General features: G+C 42.0%; 1 protein-coding gene across 7 annotated transcripts; it reads left to right on the top strand.

Moving 5' to 3' along the window:
- The first annotated feature begins 1,195 nt into the window (after positions 1 to 1,195).
- On the top strand, positions 1,196 to 25,631 carry LOC105931980 (trafficking kinesin-binding protein 1). 7 transcript variants are annotated; one of them, XM_021320674.2, is made up of 18 exons: positions 1,196 to 1,302; positions 3,722 to 3,916; positions 8,050 to 8,126; positions 9,708 to 9,824; positions 9,906 to 10,006; positions 11,008 to 11,113; positions 11,196 to 11,274; positions 11,382 to 11,512; positions 11,625 to 11,699; positions 11,785 to 11,922; positions 12,008 to 12,084; positions 12,163 to 12,411; positions 12,495 to 12,757; positions 15,053 to 15,171; positions 16,668 to 16,875; positions 17,864 to 17,969; positions 18,919 to 19,044; positions 20,594 to 25,631. In XM_021320674.2, exons 3-18 carry the CDS (start codon positions 8,076 to 8,078, stop codon positions 21,174 to 21,176), a joined length of 2,529 nt encoding a protein of 842 aa, XP_021176349.2. In that variant the 5' UTR covers positions 1,196 to 1,302; positions 3,722 to 3,916; positions 8,050 to 8,075; the 3' UTR covers positions 21,177 to 25,631. The 7 variants fall into 7 exon arrangements, with proteins under 7 accessions (XP_021176349.2, XP_021176348.2, XP_036000817.1 ...); XM_021320673.2 differs by having other exon boundaries at positions 12,492 to 12,757; XM_036144924.1 differs by lacking the exons at positions 1,196 to 1,302; positions 3,722 to 3,916 and adding an exon at positions 7,064 to 7,415 and having other exon boundaries at positions 9,906 to 10,039; positions 12,492 to 12,757.
- Positions 25,632 to 26,024: the final 393 nt, after the last annotated feature.

Here is a 26,024-nt window from a genome sequence, read left to right as displayed (position 1 = left end):
GGTAAACGAGTTCAAGCTCAGTTGGATTGGTCGGAGAGGATATGTGAACGTCAATTTTCATGTTTAGCCATAAATGTCATGACTGACCTTTGATCTAAAACCGAGGGTTCGCAAACTTTTCAGCCTGGTATATTTAATAATAGTGTTTTCAGGCTATCACGCTGTATTAGTTTTCTACCACAAAAAGAGCTTTGCTTGTGGGCCAGAAAGTTCAACGTTAGTCCCATCTGACCAGAGCACCTTCCTCCACATATTTGCTTTGACTCTTGACGGCTTGTGGTGAACCTAGCTCCCTATGGACTTTTACCACCAATGTCTTTCTCCTTGCTAATATTCCATGAAGGTCACAATTATGGACTCATAACTTGTAACTTGTAGGCGTTGACAGATTTTGTTTTCCCACCTGAGCTCTAGGTCTCTGCAGCTCACGCAGAGTCGCCTTTGGGCTCACTGTTGAATGAGTTGCAGTTGTGCGATACACATTTCGTTTTCTAATGATGTATTGAACAAACTCTGGAAGATGTCTGGAAACGCTCGGTTATATTGCTTTATAACCTAAACCCGTGTGAAAGATCTCCACATCTTTCTCCCTGTCCTCCATGATGATGGTGCTTGTATGTAAGTGAATGTTGAAGCCATGTGTAATACTTCTGTTTCTCAGTTATGTGATACCTTGTGTTGTTCTATTACGTGAAGTTCCAATGAAATGCATTGAGGATTTTGGGTGTAATGTGAAGTATGGACAAATTCAAGGGGTATGAATACTTTTTCAAGGCGCAAGGTGTTTTCTACATAGTGGCTCTCCAGAGGTCCCTCTGACCTTAACGAATGGTGGCGGTCTGCAGGCGGTGACTGGTGCAGCGAGCTGGCAGGAAGTACGCTGCAGAGTCAGCAGCGCCTCTTTAAATGAAAGACTCTGCGGGGAAAGAGAGGAGTAAAGTGATCAGCGTGGACTTAGAGTCACTGCGAGTAACTCCGTTAACATCTCTGCTTGTTTTCACCTCCCTCCTGTCTCCGCTGTCCTCTCCAGGAATCCTCGTCCCCCTACCTCCTGCCTCTGTGGTGGACCAGCGAACCCGGTGGAGCTCCAGCTCCAGTGGCCCATGGCCTCTGCTCCTCCTCAGCCCTGAGCCAAGCTGGCCTCCCCAGCCTCTTCGCCGACCCCGGCCCCAGACCTGGACCCGGACCCGGACCCGGAGCCCAGTCTCGCTCACGAAGAGCAGTATGTGAGCGTGGGCGAGTGCAGCCAGCTTGACGCACGTCTCGCGCCGCCTTCCTGCAGGGATGCTGAAACCATCACAGGTGCAGTACATGGATGATGGAGACGGTAGCGAGACCATCTTTTTTTAACTCATTTTGTGTCATCACATTAATATCCATCGCCAGGAAGAACAAAGTGCTGCAAACGTCTGAGACAGTTGTCTAAAAATAACCTCCCTACCCGTCTGCAGTATGCTGAGATTTAGTTGGACTTCTGCAAAAGTTAACTTCTAAACAGATATATTTATAATCAGAATTAAGTTTATTGCCAAGTAGGTTTGGACTTACAAGGAATTTGACTTGGTGTTGATGGTGCAGACAATATATATATAATTTAGTCTGTTTGTGTGTATCTGGGTGGAGATGTTATGTCAATTTGCTTGTGAACTCAACTGGTATATTGAGGACGATGTCTGTCAGAACCTGTGTCTGATGACTGAATTTCCAGTGAATGAGTGGAAAGACAGCATCAAGGAGAATGAGCTGGTTCTGTAAGAAATCAGTTCAAAGGATAGTGGGGTGCTGTGGTTGCAATATGCATGGGTCAGACACCAACGTTTTTTTTTACTTTTTTTAACTTTGAAATACAAATGCAATCCAGGTAGATATGTAGACATGTCCGCCCAATCAACGGGTCGTGAGACCTGCAGAACCATTTCCAAAACAACAGAAAGATTCACCCCTCTCTTAGTGGACCTATGGTACAATGAAAAAGTAATTGCGCCCTTACAGATTTCTTCTGTTCTTAATTTTGTGTCGCATTTAGATGCTTCTGATATGAGTTAATGCAGTTTTATATTGAAGGTTTAATTTATTGAGGAGAAAAAAGCTCTCCGAACCAATCTGACCCTTTTTTTAAAAAAAAAATAATTTCTCCACGAACCTAATTGTTGAACCTATAATTGTTTCACTTCAGCTTCATTGACAATGAATGGCCTTCTAAATGTCATATACCCAGCCATTTCAGCTGGATATAAGTCCAGTCTTTAAATATGCCTCTCCAAAACTTAATTGTTTTTTTTAACCATCCAGAGATGAAATTGCTGGTGAGCAACATTGTGATGTCAAATAAACCAACTGTGCTTGAACGCATGAGTTGATATCCAGACTTTCTGTCTGAGAACAGCGAGTCGTCCAGGTCCTCAAGCAGCATCACAGCCCCATGTTTGATTGTTTCTATGATATTTTCTAAATAACAGGACAGACATCTTCCAAAAAGTTCCACTTTTGTTTATTCAGTCCATAGAAAATTTTCCCAGAAGTCCCAGGGATGATTAGGATATTTGTGCCTTTGTGGATGTTTTGTCAGCAGCTGTTGTGGCTTTAGCAGTCTCCAGTTTTTAGCGAGTCTCTTTTATATAGTCGAATCATACACACCACTGTTTCATGGTTTCTCAGACACGTTTCACTGAAGCCCTTCTTGAAATTGAACCACAATAATGTGGTTGATAAAAGATAATTAATACGTTAACGAGGGAGTCAGTTTGGTTTTCACTAAGGGCCAGCTTGGTTTGGCTCATTTTACTCCTTTCAGAAATGACATCCTCATTTGTAAACTCCTTTTTCTATTTCCTCATACTATCTCTTTCTGACGTTAGTTTGATGATTTAAGACAAAAAGCAAAGACAGAAGAATTCTGTTGCCCAGTAACAGACTTTGTTCAGCGGAGAAAAAGGGGACAAACTTAACAGAGGTCTCGTGTGGAAGTGTAGATGTTTAACTTCTGGTAAAATAGTGTTCTATCCCAAAAATAGGAATTGTTCCAGTTGTTTTAAACTGCTCAAACCTGACTGTTAGTCACCCGAAGGATTTCTCCACTTTTCCACAAACTCACCACAGGACGACCTACTTCTACTGCACATAGGGAAACTAATGCTGATAACAGAATCTCTCTTCAAAATATCCAAACTTTGCCTTTAAAGGTTACAACATCTATGATCAGGGCCCGCTTTACACGGCGTGGCCTTCTGTTTTAGGAGGGGAAACAAACTATTGCTCCGGTTTTTAGAAGCTTGTTATTGCTGATTATATATCAGTCATAAAATCTGTCCATCGCACCCAACATCACAATATTTATGGTATGAATCCCCCAATTGCTTCACAGCACAGTCAGAGCCTCAAATAACAATTAGTTCTCTAAAAGTAAAAGGTACAATATCCAATTAATCACTTGTCTACAAAAGCTATGTTCTGTCTTGCTACCGGATCTCTAAATTGTAGACAATAACTGCATTCAGTTTTATTAAAACTTAAATATAATATGTAATGATGCTCCCACAGGTATAAACAGTCAAAAATAGTTTGTAACTACAAAATTAACAATTCCATATATAGTGAGTTGAGAAATACTATCACAAGATGATAATATTGATTATTTTTCACAATGATGAAAATAAAATGACACAATAACTCCCCATTTCGTAAAGTTCATCCGCTAGTTTGTGTTGTGTGTGTTGCTCAGATGTCTGCAACAGCACCGACCTGCCAGAGTTTGAGATCATCAGCCTTCTGGAGGAGCAGCTGCCGGTGTACCGGCTGCGGGCCGACACCGTCTACGGCTACGACAACGATGACTGGCTCCACACTCCTCTGGTGGCCCCGGAGGCCGGGCTTGACCTGACCACCGAACAGATCGAAGAGACACTCAAATACTTCTGTAAGTCTGACCACAGGGGAACGTGTACTGAGGTAAACTGGGAACGCTGAGACTGGGGGGGGGGGGGGGGGGGGGGGACTCAATTTTCCAGACTGAGTTAAACAGAGTACTTGTAATTGGTAATTTTATTTAAACTTTTCCCTCCTTTCCACTTCCATAGAGAGGTGTGAGATTAATCCTGGAACTGGGCATAGAGCATCTATCGAAATCTCCTGGGACACTGTTTAGATCTTTTTTTTTTTTTGTCTTAAATTTCCTAAGCTGACTGCATCTCTCATTACTAACTAAAATCATTTAAGATCCAAATTAATTATTGTGTTTAACTATGTTATGCAGCAACATAACAAGTTTTTTAACAAAAAACTCCAATATGATTAGTAGTCTGAACTCACTTTGTTATAACAGACGGTCAGTAGCAAACTCCACCCACTAGGTGGCGTTACTCTCTGGTATACCTCCGGTCTTGTCTGTTTTGAACCAGTTTGTGTATCGTTTAACTGAAACCCCCTCTTCATCCTTTGCTGTCATGAGGCAGACTGGATTTGTTTGATCTGATAGGTAATAAACAGAAGTTCTCTGTCTATAGGAGCATTAAGGTTGTTGTTAAAGGTCGCATATACACTCAAAGTTACAAATATGGAAAATACTTTTATTCTTTCCACAAACTGAATGTAGATTTGAAAATCTAAAAACATGAGTGCCGCCAGGAAATTTGGGCCCCGTGACAAAAATCTGAATCATCCCAAAAGCTCATATATTTATATACATTTTCTTATTTGTGGCCCCTCTCTGTCAGGGGGCCTTGGAATTGTCCTAACCTTCCCCCCCTATATGATGCCCCTGTTTAAAGAATCACTTTTGATTCAGTTGTTGGTACGTGTTGCCTTCAGCAATGAGGGCCTGGTTTTAAACTTCTTCCTGGACTCTTTCTGCACGCAGTCTACATGTTCTCCCTTTTCATGTGTGAATTCTCTCTGGGTGCTCTGGCTTCCTGGTTTTATACAGGATGACATTCTTTTTTAAACTAGGGATAAAAACATCTAGAAAATCAACTAATTAAATGCTGAAATAAAAAAAATCTGCTGTTCTATAAAAATTCTAATTTTGAAGCAATATCCCAAAAGAATCTGGATACCTGTTTTCCTCCACTCTTCTGTGACAGACTTTAAACTGAGAATACACGCCGGTGCTATTTATTTTTTTCCTCTAAGGGTTTGCAACATGTAACCATCTGGCTGGCAGTATGCTGTTGTAGAAGCTCTCTGCCTGATGTGCATGACTCTCACACAGCAGATCAACCGTCACAGATCCCTGTTGTTAAACTTTACCCTGGTTTTAAGCTGGGGTGTCACTCCTCTCTGTAGCTTGAAGGACTCAGTTTGCCCTTGCAGATATTTCCACTGTAGAGTCGTATCGGTTTTTATGGCTGCCTAAAGGCCTGTAGAGGCAATTCAATATGACCACTATATAGAGAGAGATGTCTCCGGATTTATTTAATATTCCTTCAACATCTTCACATTTTCAACAACCACAGACTAAATATGTGTTATTGAGATTTTACCTGATAGACCCAAATGAGAAAATACACAGTGAAAGGAAACCATATATGATTTTCAAAATATTTTGCAAGTATAAAATCTGTAACTGAGAGTCAGTTCTTTGTAGGAACCACTTTTCTCTGCCTTGAAAGTTGCAACCAGCTTTGCACACCTAGGTACTAACATTTATGCCCATTCTCCTTTGCGTTTGAGAAAAGCTTAGATTAGATGGAAAGCATCCGTGAGAAGTGCTTTCCATATCTTGGCACAGATTCTGAATTAGATTCAGATCTGGGCTTTGATTAATCCATGCCCATTCGTTTGTAGCTCTGGCGGTGTGTTTAGGGCCTCTAACAGGTCTTTCTTGCAGGATTGTCCTGTATTTTCCTCCATCCATCTTTCCATCAACTCTGAGCAGCTTCCCTGTCCCTCATAAAGAAAGCATTCCTACAGCATGATGCTGCCTCCAACGTGTTTTATAGTGAGGATGATCTATTTCAGGTGATATTCCACTGCTGGTCCATTTTGGCAAAAACGTTTACGATGGTGCAGTTGCTGCATTCAAGAAACAAGCTCCACAGTGGGAATCCTGCCCATGGTCTTTCTGCAATAAATGTGCATGTTCTAAACATTCATTTATGGGTTCTCTCCGGACCTGTCAGTTTCTGCCTACAGTCTGAATATTTGCATGGGATTGATTGATCTCTGTAAATAACCCATTGGAGTAGGTGTGATAGACTTGCGGCCTGTCCAGGGTGGAAACTAGAGATAGGCATCAGTTTCCCAGCAAACCGGCAAGTACAGGGGAGTATAGAGCATAGATTGAAGTTCAGTTTTCTCATCTGATCACAGAAGCTTTTTAAACATTTTTGCTGTGTCCCTACACAATTTGTATAAAAAGTAAGACTAATGGATTTTTTTAGGCTTTCTTCTGTGGAGTGCAGAAGTGATACCTGAGCTGTGGAACTTTGTAGCTCCTCCAGAGTTACTATCACCTGATTAAGGCTCTTTTTGCCTGACCAGCCAGTATTATTTGGTAGTCATGTCTCGGTATGGTTGATTCAATTTCCTTTCGATTCAATGTATTTATATAGCGCCAATTCACAACACGTCATCTTAAGGCACTTTACAAAGTCGAATTCAATCAAACCATCCAGTCAGATTAGTTTTCTATCTAAGGAAACCCAGTAGATTGCATTGAGTCTTTGAAAGCAGCATTCACTCATCTGCATTGTTGATGGCTTTGCAGCAATACCTCATACTGAGCATGCATGAAGCGACAGTGGAGAGGAAAACTCCCCTTTAACAGGAAGGAAAACCTCCAGCAGAACCAGGCTCAGTATGAACGGTCATCTGCCTCGACCCACTGGGGGTTAGAGAAGACAGAGCAGAGACACAGAAAAGCATTTTTTATTCAATTTTATTCAGGAGTGTCAGGGTAAAGGAGTAAAAATGCAAATGCACCCAAAAAAACAAAAACAAATGGAAACCCTGTGTTGTTTTCCTTTCTCTTAATTATTATGCATTACTTTTTGTTGGTCTATCATACAAAACCCCAGTAAAATATATATATACCTTTCTGGGTGTAACAACATGTGAAAAAAATCAAGGAGTGTAAATACTTTTTGTCCGGCTTTGTGGGAGCCATGTGGGAGTTCCTGCTTACCTCTGTTTGACCCCAGCAGACGGCAACGATTCCTGCCGTCTCTCCACCTCCCTCACGTTCGCTCTCATCCATGTGGGCGGTGGTTAATTGGGTTTCTGAGGCCACAGTCAATGCTGAGCAGAGGGACTGAGACAGGGGTAGGAAACGGATGGATCAGGATCTGGACCCTCGGTAGTCACGCCACCGTTGATCATCTTGAAAGAAATGGAGGACTTGGGTAGCAGGAGCGGCATACAGGGACTAGTTAGGGGTGAATGTGGAGTGAAGGACTGGTACTGTAAGGAAGATCAGAAAGGTAAAGTGGAATTTTACTACTCCTGGTATTGTGCCTGACTTTTACCTGCAAGCTGTCCCGCAGTTTATGGTGAGATGTCAGGAGATTGTTTCTGTTTTCATGTTTTTGACTGGGAGTGCTCCATCAGAAGGCGGGGATTTGGATCTGTTGTGACCCCTGGTTGTCTTTTTGGTCCAATTTCAGCCGAAATTAGTGAAGGGGCCTCTTTTCAAAGGCTTTCTAGTTCTGCTTTCGTTAAACAGGCCTGTGCTGGTTTTAATACTGTCAGTATTACAGAGGCTTACCATAATGCATTCAATAACTCTGTTCAGCGTGCTATCGACCCTAGCTCTGAAATCGATATCTGAGACACCCCCAGGGCAGCAGAGCCAACGGTCTGCACCATGGAAAACAACTCCCTCCACTTTAGCTCTGATTCCCATCCATATGACAGCTGGTGGAGGTGCTGCGGCCTATAACATGACGCATCAGTCCCTGCCTTCGTGCGTTTGCGTGTTACATAAACAGGCTGCATGTGGACAAGCTCTCACGTACCCCCTGCTTACTGTAGGAGACGTTGCCGAAGTTAGCCGGTTATTTCCTTTCCCTCCTACGTCCATTGCCCCTGTTTTCACACCGCTTTGTGTCTCCACAGTGCTATGCGCAGACAGAGTGGGCCAAATGACGAAGACCTACAATGACATTGATGCCGTCACCCGTCTGCTGGAGGAGGTAAGGCGGCGCTTTTTCTCTCTCGTGTGTCAGTTTGACTCAGAGCTGCTTTGATAGTTAAAGCTGAACTCAGATATTTCTATAGACTGTGAATCAGACCCAACATTTTCCTGTTTTAGGTCAGTTTAGAATTACAATAATGTTTTCCCTTTGCTGAATGCCAGAACGATATCTCCTTTAAAATTCTGAAATTCATCCCTTTTTTTCTTTTAGCATCATGGTGAAATGACCTGTTAAACTGCTCACTTAACTCAGAAGTTTTTGGTATCCTTCCACCACTTTAGGCCGTTTCTCCTGACAGGACAGGTGTAGCTGAGTCTGGTTTGTAGTCCTCGTTACTCACACGTATGTTTTTCATCGCTTTGACTATTTTGCCCTTAAAGGTATAATGGACAATCTTTTTTTCGGCTTCAATTTCCGGGGGGTTAATTTTATCTACTTTTTGTCCTACGCGTCAATCATTGTGACGTGTTTACAAAACGCCAATGTGCGTCCTCTTGCTAGTTTCCTCTTGCTAAGCATGCAGACTTCTGGTGTTTATGTATCCAGCGATACATGCATACTTTCAGCCGTTCATGGTAGCTCTCATCGTATACTTCAAAAATGGCTTAGAGTTGCAAAAAGCAAACTTTCTTACAAGTTCATGAGAACAAGCGGAAGGCCTCAGAAGAAAGAAATACGACCAGCGTGGATTTGGGTGTTTTTTTTTTTTTTTCATGCGATCCCCCCGAGCAGCGGAAGAGCAGGTAAAATGGTCTTGTGCAAGCACAGTTATTAAAAAAGGGACTTGGACTCTCACCTATATTTCCGGAAATATCGTCCACTCGTCCATTAAGCCACTTTGTAACTAATTTGGCAGGATGCTTTGAGCCATTTGGGGCACCCATTTTTACCCATAATTTTAGTTTGCTGGCTGTTAATCCTGAGACGATGCATTAATACTTCTCCATAATCTTCTTTTTTCTTGGCAATACTCATTTCAACCCTAACCCAGCAAAACATCCACATAACATGCTGCTGCCACCCCTGTGCTTCACACCACCATATTGATTACTGAGACTCAGAATCCTGAATGGTCTGATGGCTGGACATTCCCATAGCATTGATACGTGTCTGTAATGGTTTAAATATAAATATGGCACCCTGAATTTTATCCAAGGATGAACTGCTCTTCCCCCCTCCAAATCTGGGCGGATATCTTCTTATTTTCCCATAATGTCACACAAAGAAGCCTCTAACTCTCTGTCACAGAAAGAAGCCACTCAAATTGTGGATTATATAGCTTATTAGAAGCTCAGAAAATCATGATCCACTGACTATTTTAAAATGGTTTAAAAGTATAGTAATCTTAATTTATGAAAACCTCTGAATTTGTGGAAATGAAAATAAATAATCTCCGAACTTTGGGATTTAGTAAATAGAAATAATTTTGAAAACCCCAACTGACCTAAAATGGAAAACGTTTAGTCTGATTTAATGTCAGAAAATGAAATGCTTATGTCTTCCTTGTGTATTGACATCTTTTGGTCCCAACATTACTTAATCACTCGGCTCCTATCTTATCTGCCCTCCGTCTGACAGAAAGAGAGAGACCTGGAACTGGCTGCGAAGATCGGCCAGTCTCTTCTGAAGAAGAACCGAACTCTGACCGAACAGAATGACTACCTGGAGGAACAAGTGGGGCAAATCACGGAGGAGGTCTGGAGAAGCACGCACCGGTCCTAATGAGCTGTAATGGGGTCGGGCCCAGTTGTCTGAAGAACATTCTTCCTCCTCCAGGTGGCCCAGCTTCACCATGAGCTGAACCTGAAGGACGAGCTGCTGCAGTTTTACACCAACGCGGCTGAGGAGTGCGAGGACGAGTCCACCGGCTCCCCCACGTCAGCATCCACTGCTTGCTTTGCCTTTACCTGGTCTAGTACTTTACACCTGTACAGTTCCTGTTTATTCAAACCATGTTATATCGTAGGAAATCCCATTGGGAATTCTTACTGATTATTAGTACGAGCCATCCCATGACTATGGGAGTTTATTGATTTAATCAAGGAGGAAAGGGAACGAGGGAACAGATGGAAGAGGCTCACTTAGTGCCTTGGTTATTGCACTGCAAAAAGGGAACTCAAAGCAAGTACAATTTTCTTGAAATTTGTGTATTTTTCCTTGATTTGAGCAGCTAAACAAGACTATTTGCCAATGGAATAAGATCGTTGCCCTTAAAATAAGAACAATTTATCTCCATCATCTTATTTCAAGTGCAGGATGTCTATTTATCTTATTTTAGGGGTAAAAATACTCATTCCATTGGCAAATAATCTTATTTAGCTGCTCAAATGAAGGAAAAACATGCTAATTTCAATCAAATTTGACTTACTTTGAGGTCCCTTTTTGCAGTGTGGCTAAAAGGGTTCAGTGTGTCGGTTCTGTCTCTGAAGGCAAATGACTTTGCAAACTTAAAATGGATATTGGTAAGAATTAGGGAGGAGAATTTAAAGAAAAATCTCTGTGCTGTTAATGCAAATTGGAACGTCACCGTATACATTTACTGACTTCTTTACATGGAGAAGGGGATGAGACAGGGAGAAAAAGAGGCTGGAGAGAGGGATGAGAATGATGTGAGAAGGGTAAAGTGGGATAAGTAGGAATGAGGGATGACAAAGGAGGAATGAGGAGAATGAGTGGGACAAGGGGGGGGTCCATAAAGACAGATAAATAGAAAAAGAGGGCTTAAAGATAAACTGGTCTTCAGGAGGATGAATAGGAGGATGAATAGGAGGAAGAACGTTTTGTAAAACGGGATGAGTTGGAACAGAAGAATAAGGAGAGGTCAGAAGGAGGGATAATGCAGATGGATCACTCTCTTTATTCGTTTATTTCTCCAAAGGAGTAAGAAGAGCAAAGCGGAAACAGCTTCGGGAGTCTTTCTGAGTGACACACTTCAGAGGAAACTCAAAGAGCTGGAAGAGGAAAACCTGTCGCTGCGCTCCGAGGTGCAGCGCTAACCCCACTAACCACCCAGTGCACACGTAAGACATGCAACCGAGCCTTAGTCTCACCATGCGTTCTATGCAGGCCAGCCATCTGAAGTCAGAGACGGAAACCTACGAAGAAAAGGAGCAGCAGCTCGTCAACGACTGCGTCAAAGAACTCCGTAAGCTTTGCGTCTCCCCGGCTTAAACGCGTCTCGGTTTTCACAGGCGTTGCCGCTCTGCAACACTGCGCGCGTCCCTTTTTTCTCAAAACAACCTGTTCTTCCAGGACTGTCCAGTCTGCAGATCTCCACCATCGCCGAGGAGCTGGCTCGGAAAACCGAGGATGCTTCCCGTCAGCAGGAGGAGATCACGCACCTCCTCTCTCAGATAGTAGATCTGCAAAAGAAGGCTAAGTCTGTGAGTGCGCCCGCTGTCGACACGTTTCACATTTGCACCATCTTTGCTTTTTTTTTGCACAATCCTTCCTAAATATCGTAGTCCTAAGTCAAGCCTGTAAACGTGTGTGCAGCTGGCAGTTGAAAACGAGGAGCTATCTCAGCACCTAATAGCAGCAAAGGACGCCCAGAAGCAGCTTACAGCGGAGGTAACGTTCAGCTTCTTGCCGGTCGTACTCTGCTTTTTATAAACTTGTAAAGAGAAAGCTGAACGTGAGAACTGTGACGCAACAGCTGCAGGAGTTGGAGGAGAAATACTCTGAGTGTATCGAGATGCTGCATGAGGCTCAGCAGGAGCTGAAGAACCTGAGGAACAGGGACTACCCGGCAGGGACCCCCCGACGCTACCACCCGCTGGGACTCTATCCGATGGTGAGTAGGCGCGTGCTTGTTCAGGTCCGTGGACCGGCGGGCGTCACCGGAATCCACCGGATCCTTCAGAGTCTGGGTCTTTCAGGACTCTCTGGCGGCGGAGATCGAGGGAACGATGAGGAAGGAGCTGAGTCTGGATGATCCTGAGTGCGAGGAGCAGAAGTACGTGGGACGTGAGTGCACTGTTTATGACGTCTCTGAGCGCGGCGGTAGACAGAACGAGACTCTTGTGTGTTTCAGGATCCACCGCAAGCGGGTTTTTGAGACGGTGAAGAGCGTGAACCAGACGGTCCGCCAGCGCTCGCTGACTCCGACCGGCTCCAACATCCCCGGTTCCAACCAGTCTCTGTCGACGCGGACGTCGCCCCAGTCCAGCGGGCTCTCCACACCCCACTCCACCATTTATGGCGGCGACGTCAGCGGCGACAGCGTTGCCTTTGACAACCGGACACAGAGCATCCTCATGGAGACGGCGTCCCATCAGGACAGGTGAGTAGCAGCTTGCTTCAGACGGGAAGTGGAGGCTAAACTGGTGGCGCGGTGTTCACGTGTCGCTCCGTCTCTGCCAGCAGTTTGGAATGCCGAGAGAAAAAGGCGGGCGGGGCGGAGGACCTGCGGCTGGCCCTGCGCCGCCTGTCTCTGCGCCGGCAAAACAACCTGAGCGAAAGGCGCTTCTTTGAAGAGGAGCGCCGGCGGGGCGGAGTCCACGGCGTCCTGGATCACGAGAACGTGCTGACCCCTTCGGACAGCATCATGTCGCTCGGGAACCTCCACCTGTGGGCCTCCCGGGGGCCTTACCTCCCAGACAAGCTCCAGATCGTCAAGCCTCTTGAAGGTGAGGGGGAGTGCGGAAGCGGCTGCAAAGCGGGCAGGAGCTCAGAAGGCGAGCGCCCCCGGGGCGCCGGAACCAAGAAAGGGAGCAAGTGGGGATGGGGGACAGACGGGGAGAGGAGGGGCGAGGCTCGGCATGGGCGAATACTGGAGGGGGAGAGGGTGTGGGGGTGGGCCAGGAGGACTATCGCAGGGGTAGAGCGGGAGAGAGGAAGAAGGTGGGCCAGGGATCGAGCCGGCGGCAGGAAGAGGAGGAGCGCAATGGAAAAGAAGGAGAGGCCTATGCAGCTGACGCTCTTCAACTCCTTCTGGTCTCTGATGCATCACCACAAATATGGCAGCTATTACAAAGAGCCACAGCCCAGAGGGTGGCTGTAGACACACACACACACACACACACACACACACACACACACACACACACAAAACTAAACAAGTGGTATCAGAATATTTAATGTTCATGAAATCGTTTGGACCTGTAAAGAAACCTATCTTAAGCGCATACTGTGTGGTAATCACACATTAAATATGTTTTTTAGGCCTCTCCTGCTGTTTTTAATCAACAGCTGATATTTAATTGTTCTACTGTAAAGATGCTCAGAGCAGCATTGTATTATTGACCTTTCAGTTCAGTACTGATTGATCCTTAGAGCGGCCTGTTTGAGGTCTGTGCTGCCCTCTGCTGGTAGCAAATAGTCCTAATTTACACAGAAGTGTGGCGACAACCTTAGACCCCATTTATTCTGATATTATTAAAGCACCATTTCATGTTTCATGTTATGTTGCAGAACAAAGCTGCTGCACATTTTATATATACATACTGAACACATACAGCGGTATTTAGATGATTATGTGCACGACTGGTTTTTGTTTGAGTTGTGCTTTTTTATACCAAGGAATGATGATAATTATACAGCAGAAACAGAACTTTCTAGAGCAATCTGAAGCCAGTTTTTACCAGCAGACTTAGAGGGTGCTAGCCAAAAAAGAAGGGCCCGCTCTAAATTTGCTATGTCATGGACACGTCTTCTGGTGAATAGTTGTATTGCGACGACTGAGGCGTTTTACCAAGATAATAAGACTGTTTATAGGAATCAAGGTGAGGCTCTTAAACCTAACAATGTTGTACCAACTGTCAGGCATGGTAGTGGTAGAGTCATGCTTTGCTGCTAGTTGGGGTTGCACAAAGTGGATCAGACAATGAAGAAGGTGAACCACCTCCAAAGTCATCAAATTTAGTTGGGAGTTCCAGTTGGACAATGACTCCAAACATAAAACAGCTTCTGAAAGGCTCACATCAGGCATCCTGTGTTATCTTTTTTTTTTTTTTTTTTTTTACCAAAGTCCTAACCTCCATCATTTTAGAAGCTGGGGAACTTTGATTAAATGCAGTCTCTGTGCCAGAAACTGCAGCAGTTTAAATGATTAGTTGTTTTTGATTATGTTTGTATAATTTTGCCTAAATTAGAGATTGATTTGAAATAATTTAAACTAAATTCAAACCAGTACACCATTTTTTTTATATTCAAAAGGAATTTCATGGTTATATTGTCAAACGAAAAAGAGCCAAAAAAAAAGAACAGTTTCAACTCCTTAATCTCTTAATCACTGCATGTAAATCTCTGAGTCTATGCACAATGAACAAGTATGTACATAAGTACATAGTCAATTTCTGATGAATTTTCTGATTTTTTTCTGGTTTTCTTGTTTTTCATGTCTATGTGTTCACTCTGCCATTTTTCTCATCTGTATTTTTGTTTTGTTTTGTTATTTCGTCAATAAACTTATTGTTTCAGTCTACCTTTCGCTTCCATTTCACATCATTTTTATAATTTATCTGCTTTTCATTGTGTTTGTTTGCCATCTTTCTGTATCTGAATGTTGCCCTTTTCCCGTTCTCTTCACACCTTTTTATTATTATCATTAAATACATTGGTAATATGGCCTTATTGACTATATATGAACATTTTGGGGTATTTTTGATGATTTCCAAGAGTTTTCCAAAAATATCCAAGTAGCCTACATGACCTGTGATGAAAAACACAGGTTTGTATAAAGGTTTACATGGCAGTACAGGGTTAAGTACCAAGAATAATATTAGTTTAATCATTCACATGGTAAATGGCATGAAAAGAGACTTTTATGATCATTTCCACCATGAAGCAAAATCCATTCAAGTTCATTAATTGAACCCATGAGAGAGTGCGACGCAATTCTACGTATTTAGGAGAAATGGACCTCTTCCTCCAGCTGATTGTGTTTGTAAGGTATTGCAGTTTTGTTCGTTTCTGTCCATCAGGCTCGGCCATCTTGCACCAGTGGCAGCAGCTAGCGCAGCCTCACCTCGGTGTAATCCTGGACGCCAGGCCGGGGGTCGTGCCAAAGGGCTACAGGCCCCTTGAGCTGGAGCTTGAACAGGTATGAGTGGCAGGCAATGTAAGTGTTTACTTTGCGGGTTAGTGTATCTTTGGTATAAAACTGGTAGTTGAAACCAGTTTGATGACTTCAATTCAATTCATCATCTCTGGACAGCTTCCCTATCTCAATGAAAGGAAAGCATCAAGATGATGCTGCGACCACCATGGGGCAATCTGTTGGACCTTTGGTTGTTTTCTTGCCGCTGCTCTTCCATGAAGGACAGGATTGTGGCATGCATGACTAACATTTGTGCTGTTAACAGATTTTTCCACCTGAGTTTTAGACTTCTGCTTCTCGTCCAGAGTTACTATGATTACGATGGCCTCAGCTGTTTCTTTCATTGATGTTCTGTTTGTCAGGCTGTGCGTGTGGATTAAATGCGTTTATCAGTTTGAAACAGTCATTTGCTTTTCAGATTATAGACTCACTAACAGTGTGAGAGTTTCAAATCTTGGAATAACCTAACCTTTACCCTTATGAAACAAAAGTATATCACAATATACTAGAATTTACAATACATTAGGAAATATATTTGGATATATGAGAAATGTTGTCATATATTTGAAAATATATACCGTAATAATATACAGATCAACTTATTGCTGTATATTGATTCTTAGATCTTAAAATACATTGATGTGCAAACAAAACGGGATTACATTATTGCATGTATGGTTTTTACAACTAAGGCAAGCTCCAAATTACATTTTGCACGACATTTATTGTATTTTAGATTATATGGCCATATGGATGGACCATATATGGCTATGTATTGATTCATATATTGTAAAATGTAGATGACTAAGCATTATAAATTAGATCATTTACACCAGCAAAAAATACTTTTTTTTTGTTTCATATATTCGCATCAAAATCGAATTACATAATCCTGAACATTGAAGTATATTGTCTCATATATTTTCACATGCATTTTTACATATATTTACAATGCTTCTTCCAGCATACATTCTCATAATTTTGGACATATTTGGAATATATCTAATAATATATTGAATAGTATAAGATTATATTTAGTCAATGAAAATGGCAATAATTGCAGTATTTTCTCTTATATTGCCATATAACACTTTCATATATGTAATATATTATTAATATGTTTTAATATATTAAGATTTAATCTTCACAATATATGAATACATATGAAATATATTATCATGTAATATATTGAGAAATATTTTTTGTTCTCATTCTGTCTGCTGCGTTATTTGGTCTTCATGATGTTCTTGGTTCAGTAATGTTCTCAAAGAAGTCTGTGGCCTTCACAGAACATCCATATTTATATTAGAATTAAAACACACAGAGGTGGGCTATCATTACTAATCAAGGGACTTTTGAATGTGGAAAGGTTAAAATGCTTTTTTCAAGACACTTTATAACATTGTGAACATTATTCAGAAAGTAGAACTGATCATTTGCTAAAATCCCTGCACACTGCAACTGTTGTGATTTTAATTTGGACCCCTCTATCGCTTCAGGTGTACCCATGGGGCGGTTTTGAGGAAGATGAACCAGGAGAGCAATACTTCCAGAATCTTCCCACCTCCTCATCCACTGCCTCACCAGCAGTGCCCCCCATTTCCAGCACGGGGGATGTCAACCCGAGGCAGCCTCCAGGCAGCCTTGACCCTCCCTCCCCGCCTTCTCCATCCCCGTCACCGCATCTCAGCAACACTGATGCACTGGGTGAGGACAAACAAAACATTCACGGGAAAGATTAGAGTTAGTTGGACATGCACTTAACCATTGTCACATATTTCTTCTTTGTTTCTTAACAGCCATAGCAGGTTAAAAGTCTGCAAAAAAAAGGAAAACCAATTATTTGATTAGGATACGTCAGGACACTAGCTGCATTAACTCATTTAGTAAAAGTAACAAATCGGACTCTAATATTCATTTTTTTTTTTCTAATATCATCGGTTGTCATTCTTGTCAATGACACTACACTTGCTTTTTAAGGGAGACCACAATTTTTATCACTATAACAAATTTCCTGATAGCAATTGAACTGTAACTCCAAGCATTCAGCATGCCGAGGTGAGGAAATCTTCACTAGTGTAGACAGAGTGTTTGCATACTGTAGCATAATATTAAGTAATGTAACCTATCAGGATACTGCCTCGACATTTGTGTTACATTGACATACATATCCTAGCATTGAGGTATATGTGGCATCTCTGGCATCTTGCTCCAGTATTTTCAACATGTCTAAAATGACTGGTGGCAATTTAGCTTAGCTGGTGATCACATTATGTTTGGTAAAGAATCGGATGTATAGAAATGCAATGCAGGAGTGACTTTTACTTAAAGCCATGTATCTTTATTGAACGCAAGGAATATACATAACTGTGTTATGGGGGATTTAAACTTGAAACAAACTGTGAAGGTGTTTTAGATTGTGTGTCTATTTACATTCAAGCCCATGAAAATAAGGGCTGTTTTATGTTTTGGTTCTGGTATCTTTAGTAATTGTGCTCCTGTCTGTGTGTGAACACGGCAGTAGATAGTCAGTTTAGGCCAACATAAATAAAGTTGCTGTCACTTGAATAAGTTTGAGCTAATAATCAATTAAAGTAACAAAAACTGTCAATTTTTCAAATATTCTCAAAATACAGCCTGGAACCTTTTCATGGAGTTTAAAAATTAATTTGTTTTCTGTCTGTGTGACTTTTAGCTGCATACTATCCAGGAAAATGCATGGCCCACACCAGCTCTACCTACACCTTTACAACATGTCGGATCCTCCATCCAACGGATGAGCAGACGCGGGTCACACCGAGGTAAGAGACGTCCTCGGCTGATGTTACAGTGGATGCTGGATAATACAGTTACGTTGGAAATTATTCATACCACTGGCTGATTTACATTTTAAGTTAATTCCATTAAACCAATAACTTTGTTTCTGATAGAAAAAGGGTCTGGCTTTTCTCCAAAGACAATAACACAATGTAAGAATGTTGGTTTTGGGGGGGAAAGCTCTTTTTATCCACTTCTTTTACAGGAGAAATCCAGAATTATTCATTTCTTTGTCAATAACCAATAGAAGGATCTTTATTTGGGTTACAGCCATCAAACCCTAAATTGTTGAGCAGCTTATTCATGCGTCAACTGGTATTTTGTAGTTTATCTTTGGTGAAAGATGCTGAGGTTGTATGCCTCCTCCCAATTACTCTAATCTTTAGCACCCTCTGCAGATTGCTATCAGATTAAAGTCACAACTCTGGCTCAGCCACTCAAAAAAGTTTATATGACCTCCAATCAGAAGTGAACGCTTACTTCACACCTAAATCTGGATAGTGAGTAATTTTTGGCTTAACTGCATATGATTCATATTCTCTGTATGTATCTACAAATCTGATTTGAGCAAAGTTTTGCAAAGTTTTCCTTTCCTGTCCAAATGTGGGTAATGTCCTTTTATCATTCTAATAATGGTGCTGTTTTTGGCTTCCAGACAATGCTCCATGTCTTGTTTAAATCTTGTCTTCTAAAGAAGTTACCGAAAGGATACCTTAACTGTAGTTTGAACACGTTTTGCTGCTTAATGTAATTATGCTGCCTTGTATTACATGCTGCCAAGATTTAGTTGCTTAATAATGTATTCCGATGCTTACAGTTCACACTTTGTGCTATTAAGCTGCTGCGTGGGCTCTTGAATGCCAATAAAACAGCAGATTTTGAAAGTGTTAAATCAGTCTGATGTTGTTCTCCTCTTGTTTTCATTCCTGTTAGTCTAAACCCCGTCCCTGCATCCTCCTCCTGTGTAATGACCAGCAGCCTGTGGGGCACTCCTGCTGCTACTCCCTGCACGCCTCGCAGGCTCAGTCTCAGGCCCTCTGAATCATCGACCAACCTCAGGCAAGGCACCACATGATCCCATAAAACTAAACCTTCTTGCTACAGTACCCTCCATTTTTACCTGACAGCACACAACACATCGTTGTATGTAAGATAGTGGAGAGACAACGAGATATGCTTGTGGCATTTAAAAATATTTTTTTTTATTATTATTATTATTCCTTTATTTAACCAGGAAAAGTTCCATTGAGATTAACAATCTCTTTTTCAAGGGAGTCCTGGCCAAGATAGCGGCAAAAGATTACATTACAATTTACATTACAGTTTACAATAACATCTATCTAAATTAGAATTTCATAAAACAGTTACAAACCATAGATCTCATTTCCAAACTTTTCAGCAATCGTTTAAAATGTCCGATCGGAATCAAATCCTTCAACTTCCAGTCTTTCTGAAGATTGTTCCATGCTGTGGGGGCAGAGTACTGAAAAGCTGTCTTTCCAGCTTCAGTTCGGATACTAGGTACAGACAGAAGCAGAGACTCTTGAGAACGTAGAGAATACAGTCCAGCCGCTCTTGGTTGAATGTACTCACAGAGGTATGAGGGGAGCAGACGCAGAATACCCTTATAAATGATCATTGATTATGATGATAAATCTAAAAGACATGACACGCATTTAGATTTAGCCCCGTTCTCTTACCTGTCATTAAAATCCAGTGCAACCAGACGCTTTAGCACTCACCATAGTCTTAGGCTACTTCTGGAAACATCTAATTATAGCTCCTAGCTCCTGTTCCTTGACCTTTGATGGGGTCAACAGTAAGATTTCGGACAGCTTTTAACTTCGACGTCATTATGTGACGGAAACACGTGGATGATTTCAGTCAAACCCAGGCCTACAGCCTTCTGAAAATTAACGACAAAGTGCATGCTCTCTTCTCTCTATTTCCTTGAGATGGACTGTGCTTATAAGTCATGTCATACCAAGGATTGTGGGATTCCTTGTAGCTCCTTACCATCGCTAAAGGTAATCGCAAAGTTCCTATGCTAAAGGAGCAGTGATAGGAAGCATACATGCTCCTTTTCCTACCTCCCTCTTTACTGAATGCACTATTCAGATGGCACTTATGACGGCGAACGCTGACGCACTTCTGCTTTGGCGAAAGAGTCCTTATTACTTAAACCTTTTCGGACACGGCCTTAGTATAAATCCAGCCGTTGTGCACAGGCCTCAAAGGTCTGTTAGAGAGCGTCTGTAAAGAAAAAGCATTTTTAGGACCCAGGAACACTGCTGGAAGGTCGGAGGATAAGTTTTCGAGAAGATGGTCATAGTTGCTCTGGAGGAGCTGCTGAGATGTTGGACAAAACTAGTGCTGCGTAAAACATAGTTTCAACTCAAGGAGGACTCTTCAGATATTTTTCTTGCCAAAATAAATAAATAAATAAAAACATTTAGCATTTTCTTTCCACTTTGCTGTTATGCACAATCCGATGTGAAATATGATGAATACTATTGCAAAGCATTGCAAATTCGTCTGATTCTCCAAGAATCAGTTAACGGTCGAAACGTTGTTTTTCTTTGTCATGGTTTGATTCTTGTCTGTGCAGAGATGGAACGCGCACCACCAGCACTTCTCTGGGCTTAGTGCGCCTCCTACAGGAGAGAGGGATCTCAGCAGCCATGTATCACCAGAGCCAGGGGCATGAGTACAGTCAAGGTACCGGAGGAGTTCTGTTCAGCACTACCATTGCCCCCAACAGGGCATCCAACACCGAACCACAGCGCCCTGCGACCCCTCCTAATTCTCCAACCAGGCCTGGTGCCTCTGCTGCCCCAACCTCCGAGGGCTTCGACTTCAAGAGCCCGTCTTATGACAACTTTCTGGCCTCCAAACCGGCACGCTCCATCCTGAAGGAAGTGACGGGGATGAGAGGCAGGCAAAGGGCGCGGGACTGCGAAAGCCAAACAGACGTCAGCGTGGCTGTACACAACCTCAACCTGCTGGATAAGGTGAAGCGGCTGGGTGTGGCCGGGCGCCGGGCAGCCAGCCCGAGTCCCCTCCTGGGGCATCTGGGGGGTCTGCGGAGGTCAGGTTCTCCGTTTGGACCGGACGGAATGAGAAGGAACCGGAGTTACCCAGCCATGGTTGGAGCCAGCATGGCCATGAAAGCTCCTGGTCCCCAGGAGTAGTCTGGACCGCTGCAGGCTAGAAGGGTGAGGGTAGAAACAGGGACTGACTGCTGAGCGGTCACCTGGGGGGTGCTTTCCACCCACCAACAACATGGCACTGTTGATTTCACACATCTCTGCTGCTGTTCTACGTGATGCTTAAAGTTATATTAATTTAAAAGGTGACTGAAGCTTGAAATGAAAAAAAAAATGCACTTAAAGAGGTAAAAGGATATAGTCTTACATACATTTCAGCCATGCAATGATGTCCCTGGATTTCAAAAGGTTATTTCAAATCAACTGCATGATACCAAGGAGCTGAACAATCAGATCTCAAAAGGCTGTGATTCTATTCCAAGAATCATCAGGAACCTTTTGCTATTAGTCTCTCTATCCAGTATTTGACTGAAGCAGTTAGTTCAGATTTTGGATGCTGGGGTTCTGGTCAGAGGTTATGAATGATCAGTAAATCTCTTGCTTTTAGAAACAATCTATTTGTAATTTCTTATGTATTAAAAAATATAGAATGAAACAAGACTGCATTGCCCTTTTCCAAAGCAAAGCATATTGATAAAGCAGGATCTTCTTCAGATGTTAGGAGACTGAACAGCACGTGGGAGGGTCCACCTTCTACAACTTCTGTCGCTTAAGCATTGGATGGATTTTCCTTAAAAAGTATTTGTCTTTGTGTCCTGTGTACTTAGTAACCAACTTTTCTACCTGATGGAAGATAATCCATTTGGGTTGCAAAAGCCTCAACCATTAACGCTTCAGGTTTTATCTCAGATAGGCACCACAGCATCAGGGTATAGGTTTCAGACCCCCCCCCCCCCGCTTTATCATCTGCATGGAAGGATTACAAGCCATTTGCCTTTAAGCGTGTCTAGCGAGACTCAAAGACCTTACTATGGATATTTTTTGTCAAAAACAAACACAGAGGTCTTGCAGGCTTGCATGCTGCTTTTGTACCTCCAGCTGTAAATAGTTCATGCTATTATCCAGGGTATGAGCATTGGCAGGAAAAAGCAGTGGTGAAGTTATCTCCTGCAGGTCATCTGTCTCCAAGCTCACCCCATTCCCTGCATCCTTACTCAGTCAGCTTGTTCTGCAGAATACCTCCCCGCCCTGCAGCCATCCACGCAGTTTCTCATTTCTGGCAAGCTGTGTTATATCTTCCGTGCATCGTCAAATGTTTCCTAATTCCCTTTAGAAACCCCCTAAGAACATAGTGTCCCTGGAGCAAGACAGGCCACTCTGAGCATGTGCCCAGTCAATTCTTGAAGACGATGAGTCTCTTAATGGCTTCCCTGGGAAGAAACAGAGATTAGCTTTAGTGCTAACCGTTTATAAGAGAGAGATCAAGAACAATAAGAAATTTCTGCAGTTTTAAAATGCCTCGCGCCTGAACAAGTCTCTGTTTGGTCAGATATGTTGGGTGTTTTGGACATTCTACAGTGCCCTGATGGGTCTTTTCTTCCTACAGATTTCTTCTGTTTTTGATTGTTGTTTTTATTTGTCACACTTAAATGTTTAAGATCATCAAACACATGTTAATATTAGACAAACACAAGCTGATTACATACTCAATGCTGTTTTCAATTGATTATTTCATTTATTCAGGGAAAAGGCTATCCAAACCAACATTCCAACTTCAACCTTGGAGGCAAAAATTGCAATTAAGGGTTTGCTTTAACTGGCAGTGAGTCTTTTACAATGTTGTGGAGGATTTTTGCCCACTCTATTTTTGCCTTGTTATTGAAAATTGTGGCTGTTTATTGTCATTCCAAAGCATCTCAGCCAGATTTAGGCTTGTCTTTGACTAGACTACTTCAGAATAATTAATTACGCTTTGAGTTTTTTGGGGGGGGGCTGTTTAGAGGGAGACTTGCTACTTTGGATTGCTGTCCTATACTGCCTAACCCAAATGAGCTTGAACTTAAGGTAATGAACTGACTGCTGGATATTCTCCTTCACGACAGGAGAAATCCTGGTTTGTTCAGGTGCTAAAAAAAAGCAAAGGAGCCTCACACCATCACGATTGCTGGAGTGATGTTTTTTTTTCTTTCAAAAATGCTGTTAGTTTTGCACCAAATATAACATTTCATAAGTCTCGGGGATCCTCAAGAGGCACTATTGTGCTTTGAGATCCTTTTAATCTTCTTTATGTTGCCAAACAGGTTCTGTGTATTTAAGGAATCTCTTAATCCTATGGGTTATGCAGTAATCTACCCTGGGTGTAACTTGTGAAATATAACCCAGCGTTCCAAAAAGTGTGGCATGTTATTTTAGTTATTTCATAGTTTACTAAAGAAAGAAATTACTTTGTCCTCTAGACCCAGATTGGTTTGGATAGCTTATTTTGCCCTTAAAGGAGCATTGCACAAGTTTAAAGATTAAAAATTATTTTTTTTCTGTCCCACATGCCCTTACAGTTCCCCAATATGTAAAAATGAGTTTTCCTCTGTTTAACACAGTTGCCTCTATAGGCTCCATTAGTCAGTTCATGGGAAAGTGATTTGGGTCGTATTATCTGGGCGTGGTCATGGATGTGACATACTGTGCGCACTCCTTCACCTGGCTACTGTGTCGAGCCATTGACGCATTGGTGAGAAAACACAGGCTAACTTCAATATTTCTAACTTTCTTACCTCAGAAGACATTCAGCCACAGCAGCAGATGCCTTTCCTCTTCTCTCATGTGTGCACAACACTAGTGTCATTTCAACTCTTTGTCAGAGGGGGCAAACTTCAGCAAAAACTCTGGAACTTGCGCTATGCTTCTTTAATAATTGAAAATCATCTTTTCAAATAGCGTTTTGCATTTGATTAGTTAATCTTGATCTTATTTTAAAATTTGTTTGATGGCATAAAAACTGAAGAGTGTTTAAAACAACAACAACAACAAACAAAATAAATCTGCAAAGGGGGAAGCACTTTTTGTCACTGTACAATGACAGAGTTTGGTAGTCAACAGTCCATCACAGTGATATGTTGAGCTTATCTAGCCAGATTTACTATGATGCAAAGCTAACGTGGTGTCCAAATCAAAGCTCTATACATTATAGCTAAATTCTGTGTCCTTTTATTACCCTGTCTGTAAAATCAGTTGGTATTGTTAATCAGATCTGTTCAACAGGTTCTGGTTTGCAGTTTGTCTTTAACAATGTTACACGTTAAGAATCAACTGGGTCGTCTCTGTACATGTAGACTTCCCTGTTGACAGCCTATGCTGAGATAAGTTATTTTCAGCAGGTAAGATACTGACTGGTCAAATCCTCCTTACAGAACCCCAACCTTCAAAAATAAATTTTATCTGTTTGATACATATGCCAAATGCTAGTGAAATACTACAATCCTAATTAATCTATGGTATACTGTAGTGTAATACAACTGCTTCTGAAATCCACAATAACAACAAATGAACAGCTCCACTGTGAGGCCTCACCACCAGCCCAGCACTTTGAAGCCCCCCACCCATCCAAAGTTCCTCCTGGTCTGCGCTCACAAAAAAGTTCAACCGTCTTTACTGTCTGCTAATTGTAGTTTGTGGTTACGATTCGGCATTCTGGCTTAAGAGCAACTATTTTGGTACAGAGATATGAATTAGAAAAAGGCCTGGGATTGTTAGCTAGCACGTTAGCTTGCTAATTTTTGGATGTAGCGCACAGAGCTAATTGCAAAAGAATTACAGAACTACGGAAGAAAGACACAGAAAGTGTTTTTTATGTAACTTTAGTTTATATAACAAGATCAACCAACCCACAAGAGCAGAATTATAGACCCATCCACTTGCAGCCGTGCTTTGGAGGCTGAGTCTGCTGGCTAGATGTAATACTTCCACTCTTGAATCCACAAAAATCCCACACACATCCCACCATAGACAGGTGCACTCCCACTGTTTGGCTATCTCTAGCTACTGTAGCAATCCATTATGCCTTCCTTCTTCTTTACCACTGAACTGAGATGGATATTGTTTTGTTTTTTTATAAATGTGAAAACTTAATGAAAGGTGTTGCCTGGCTGTATCCAAGGAAGTTATCGGCCTACTTGAAGTGAATGGGTGCGAGTCTGCCAAGGCATTTGCAACAATTTGTTGGATCGATATAATGGCATTCTAAAAGATGCTTTTTCTTTGTTTAATTGACCATTAGACAGGAAATATGACGGCGCTTCCACTGAACTGGATGAATGAATGCACAGACGCCACAGCTCACAAAGAGGGCAGAGAGGAGATGGGGTAAGTGATTGTGGCGAGGTTCGTTCAGCCTATGGTTGGAAGCTATTGGACATTTATCAGAAGGTCTCTGTTAATACACAGGAAACAGTTGGACTGGTGTTTTTTTTTTATTGTTTTATCTTAATTTAATATTCCTTTTTGAGCTAAAAACACCTTCAGAACACTGTATAAACTTATTTGTCATAAATGACACACAATATGTGAAGAGTTCCTAATAAACATCAACAAATAAAAACAAAATATTGTGGGGGTTTTTTTTGCTCATCTCCAGCTTCTGCTGTTTTCCTCTCTGTATGAACCCATAAATCTACTTCCAGACTGAAGTAATCGTGACAACCCAAACATGAAATTATTTCTTCTTCTCCTCCAGCAGATGGAGCTAAAAAATAACACAAAGTAATTAGCTGTAGTACGCTGTGCATCTGTCTTTCCACATTGGATCAGTCATAAATCCAGACCCGTTCACCATCTGTTTCTTTGAGCTACGAGGGATACAATAAGGACTCTTTATTAAACCCCGGGCTCCCGAAAGGTGAATCGCAGGTGAGCAATAATCAAAAAATGCCACTACGGTTGGCTGAGAGTCTAATTGGATGAAAGAAAACCGTTTCAAATGTCACAGGCGTCCTTCAT

The sequence above is a fragment of the Fundulus heteroclitus genome, chromosome 13, assembly GCF_011125445.2.
Source record: "Fundulus heteroclitus isolate FHET01 chromosome 13, MU-UCD_Fhet_4.1, whole genome shotgun sequence".
Lineage (NCBI taxonomy): Eukaryota > Metazoa > Chordata > Actinopteri > Cyprinodontiformes > Fundulidae > Fundulus > Fundulus heteroclitus.
The sequence above is the reverse complement of the archived record's forward strand: the minus strand, read 5'-3'. Positions and strand labels throughout refer to the sequence as shown.

Bases quoted from the DNA above. Each gene is read 5' to 3' on its own strand.
- LOC105931980 (XM_036144922.1), top strand. From the start codon at position 7,325: ATGGAGGACTTGGGTAGCAGGAGCGGCATACAGGGACTAGTTAGGGGT. The intron at 11,275-11,381 runs GTAAGCTTTGCG...CTGTTCTTCCAG, and splicing joins CGACTGCGTCAAAGAACTCC to GACTGTCCAGTCTGCAGATC. The intron at 11,513-11,624 runs GTGAGTGCGCCC...ACGTGTGTGCAG, and splicing joins TGCAAAAGAAGGCTAAGTCT to CTGGCAGTTGAAAACGAGGA.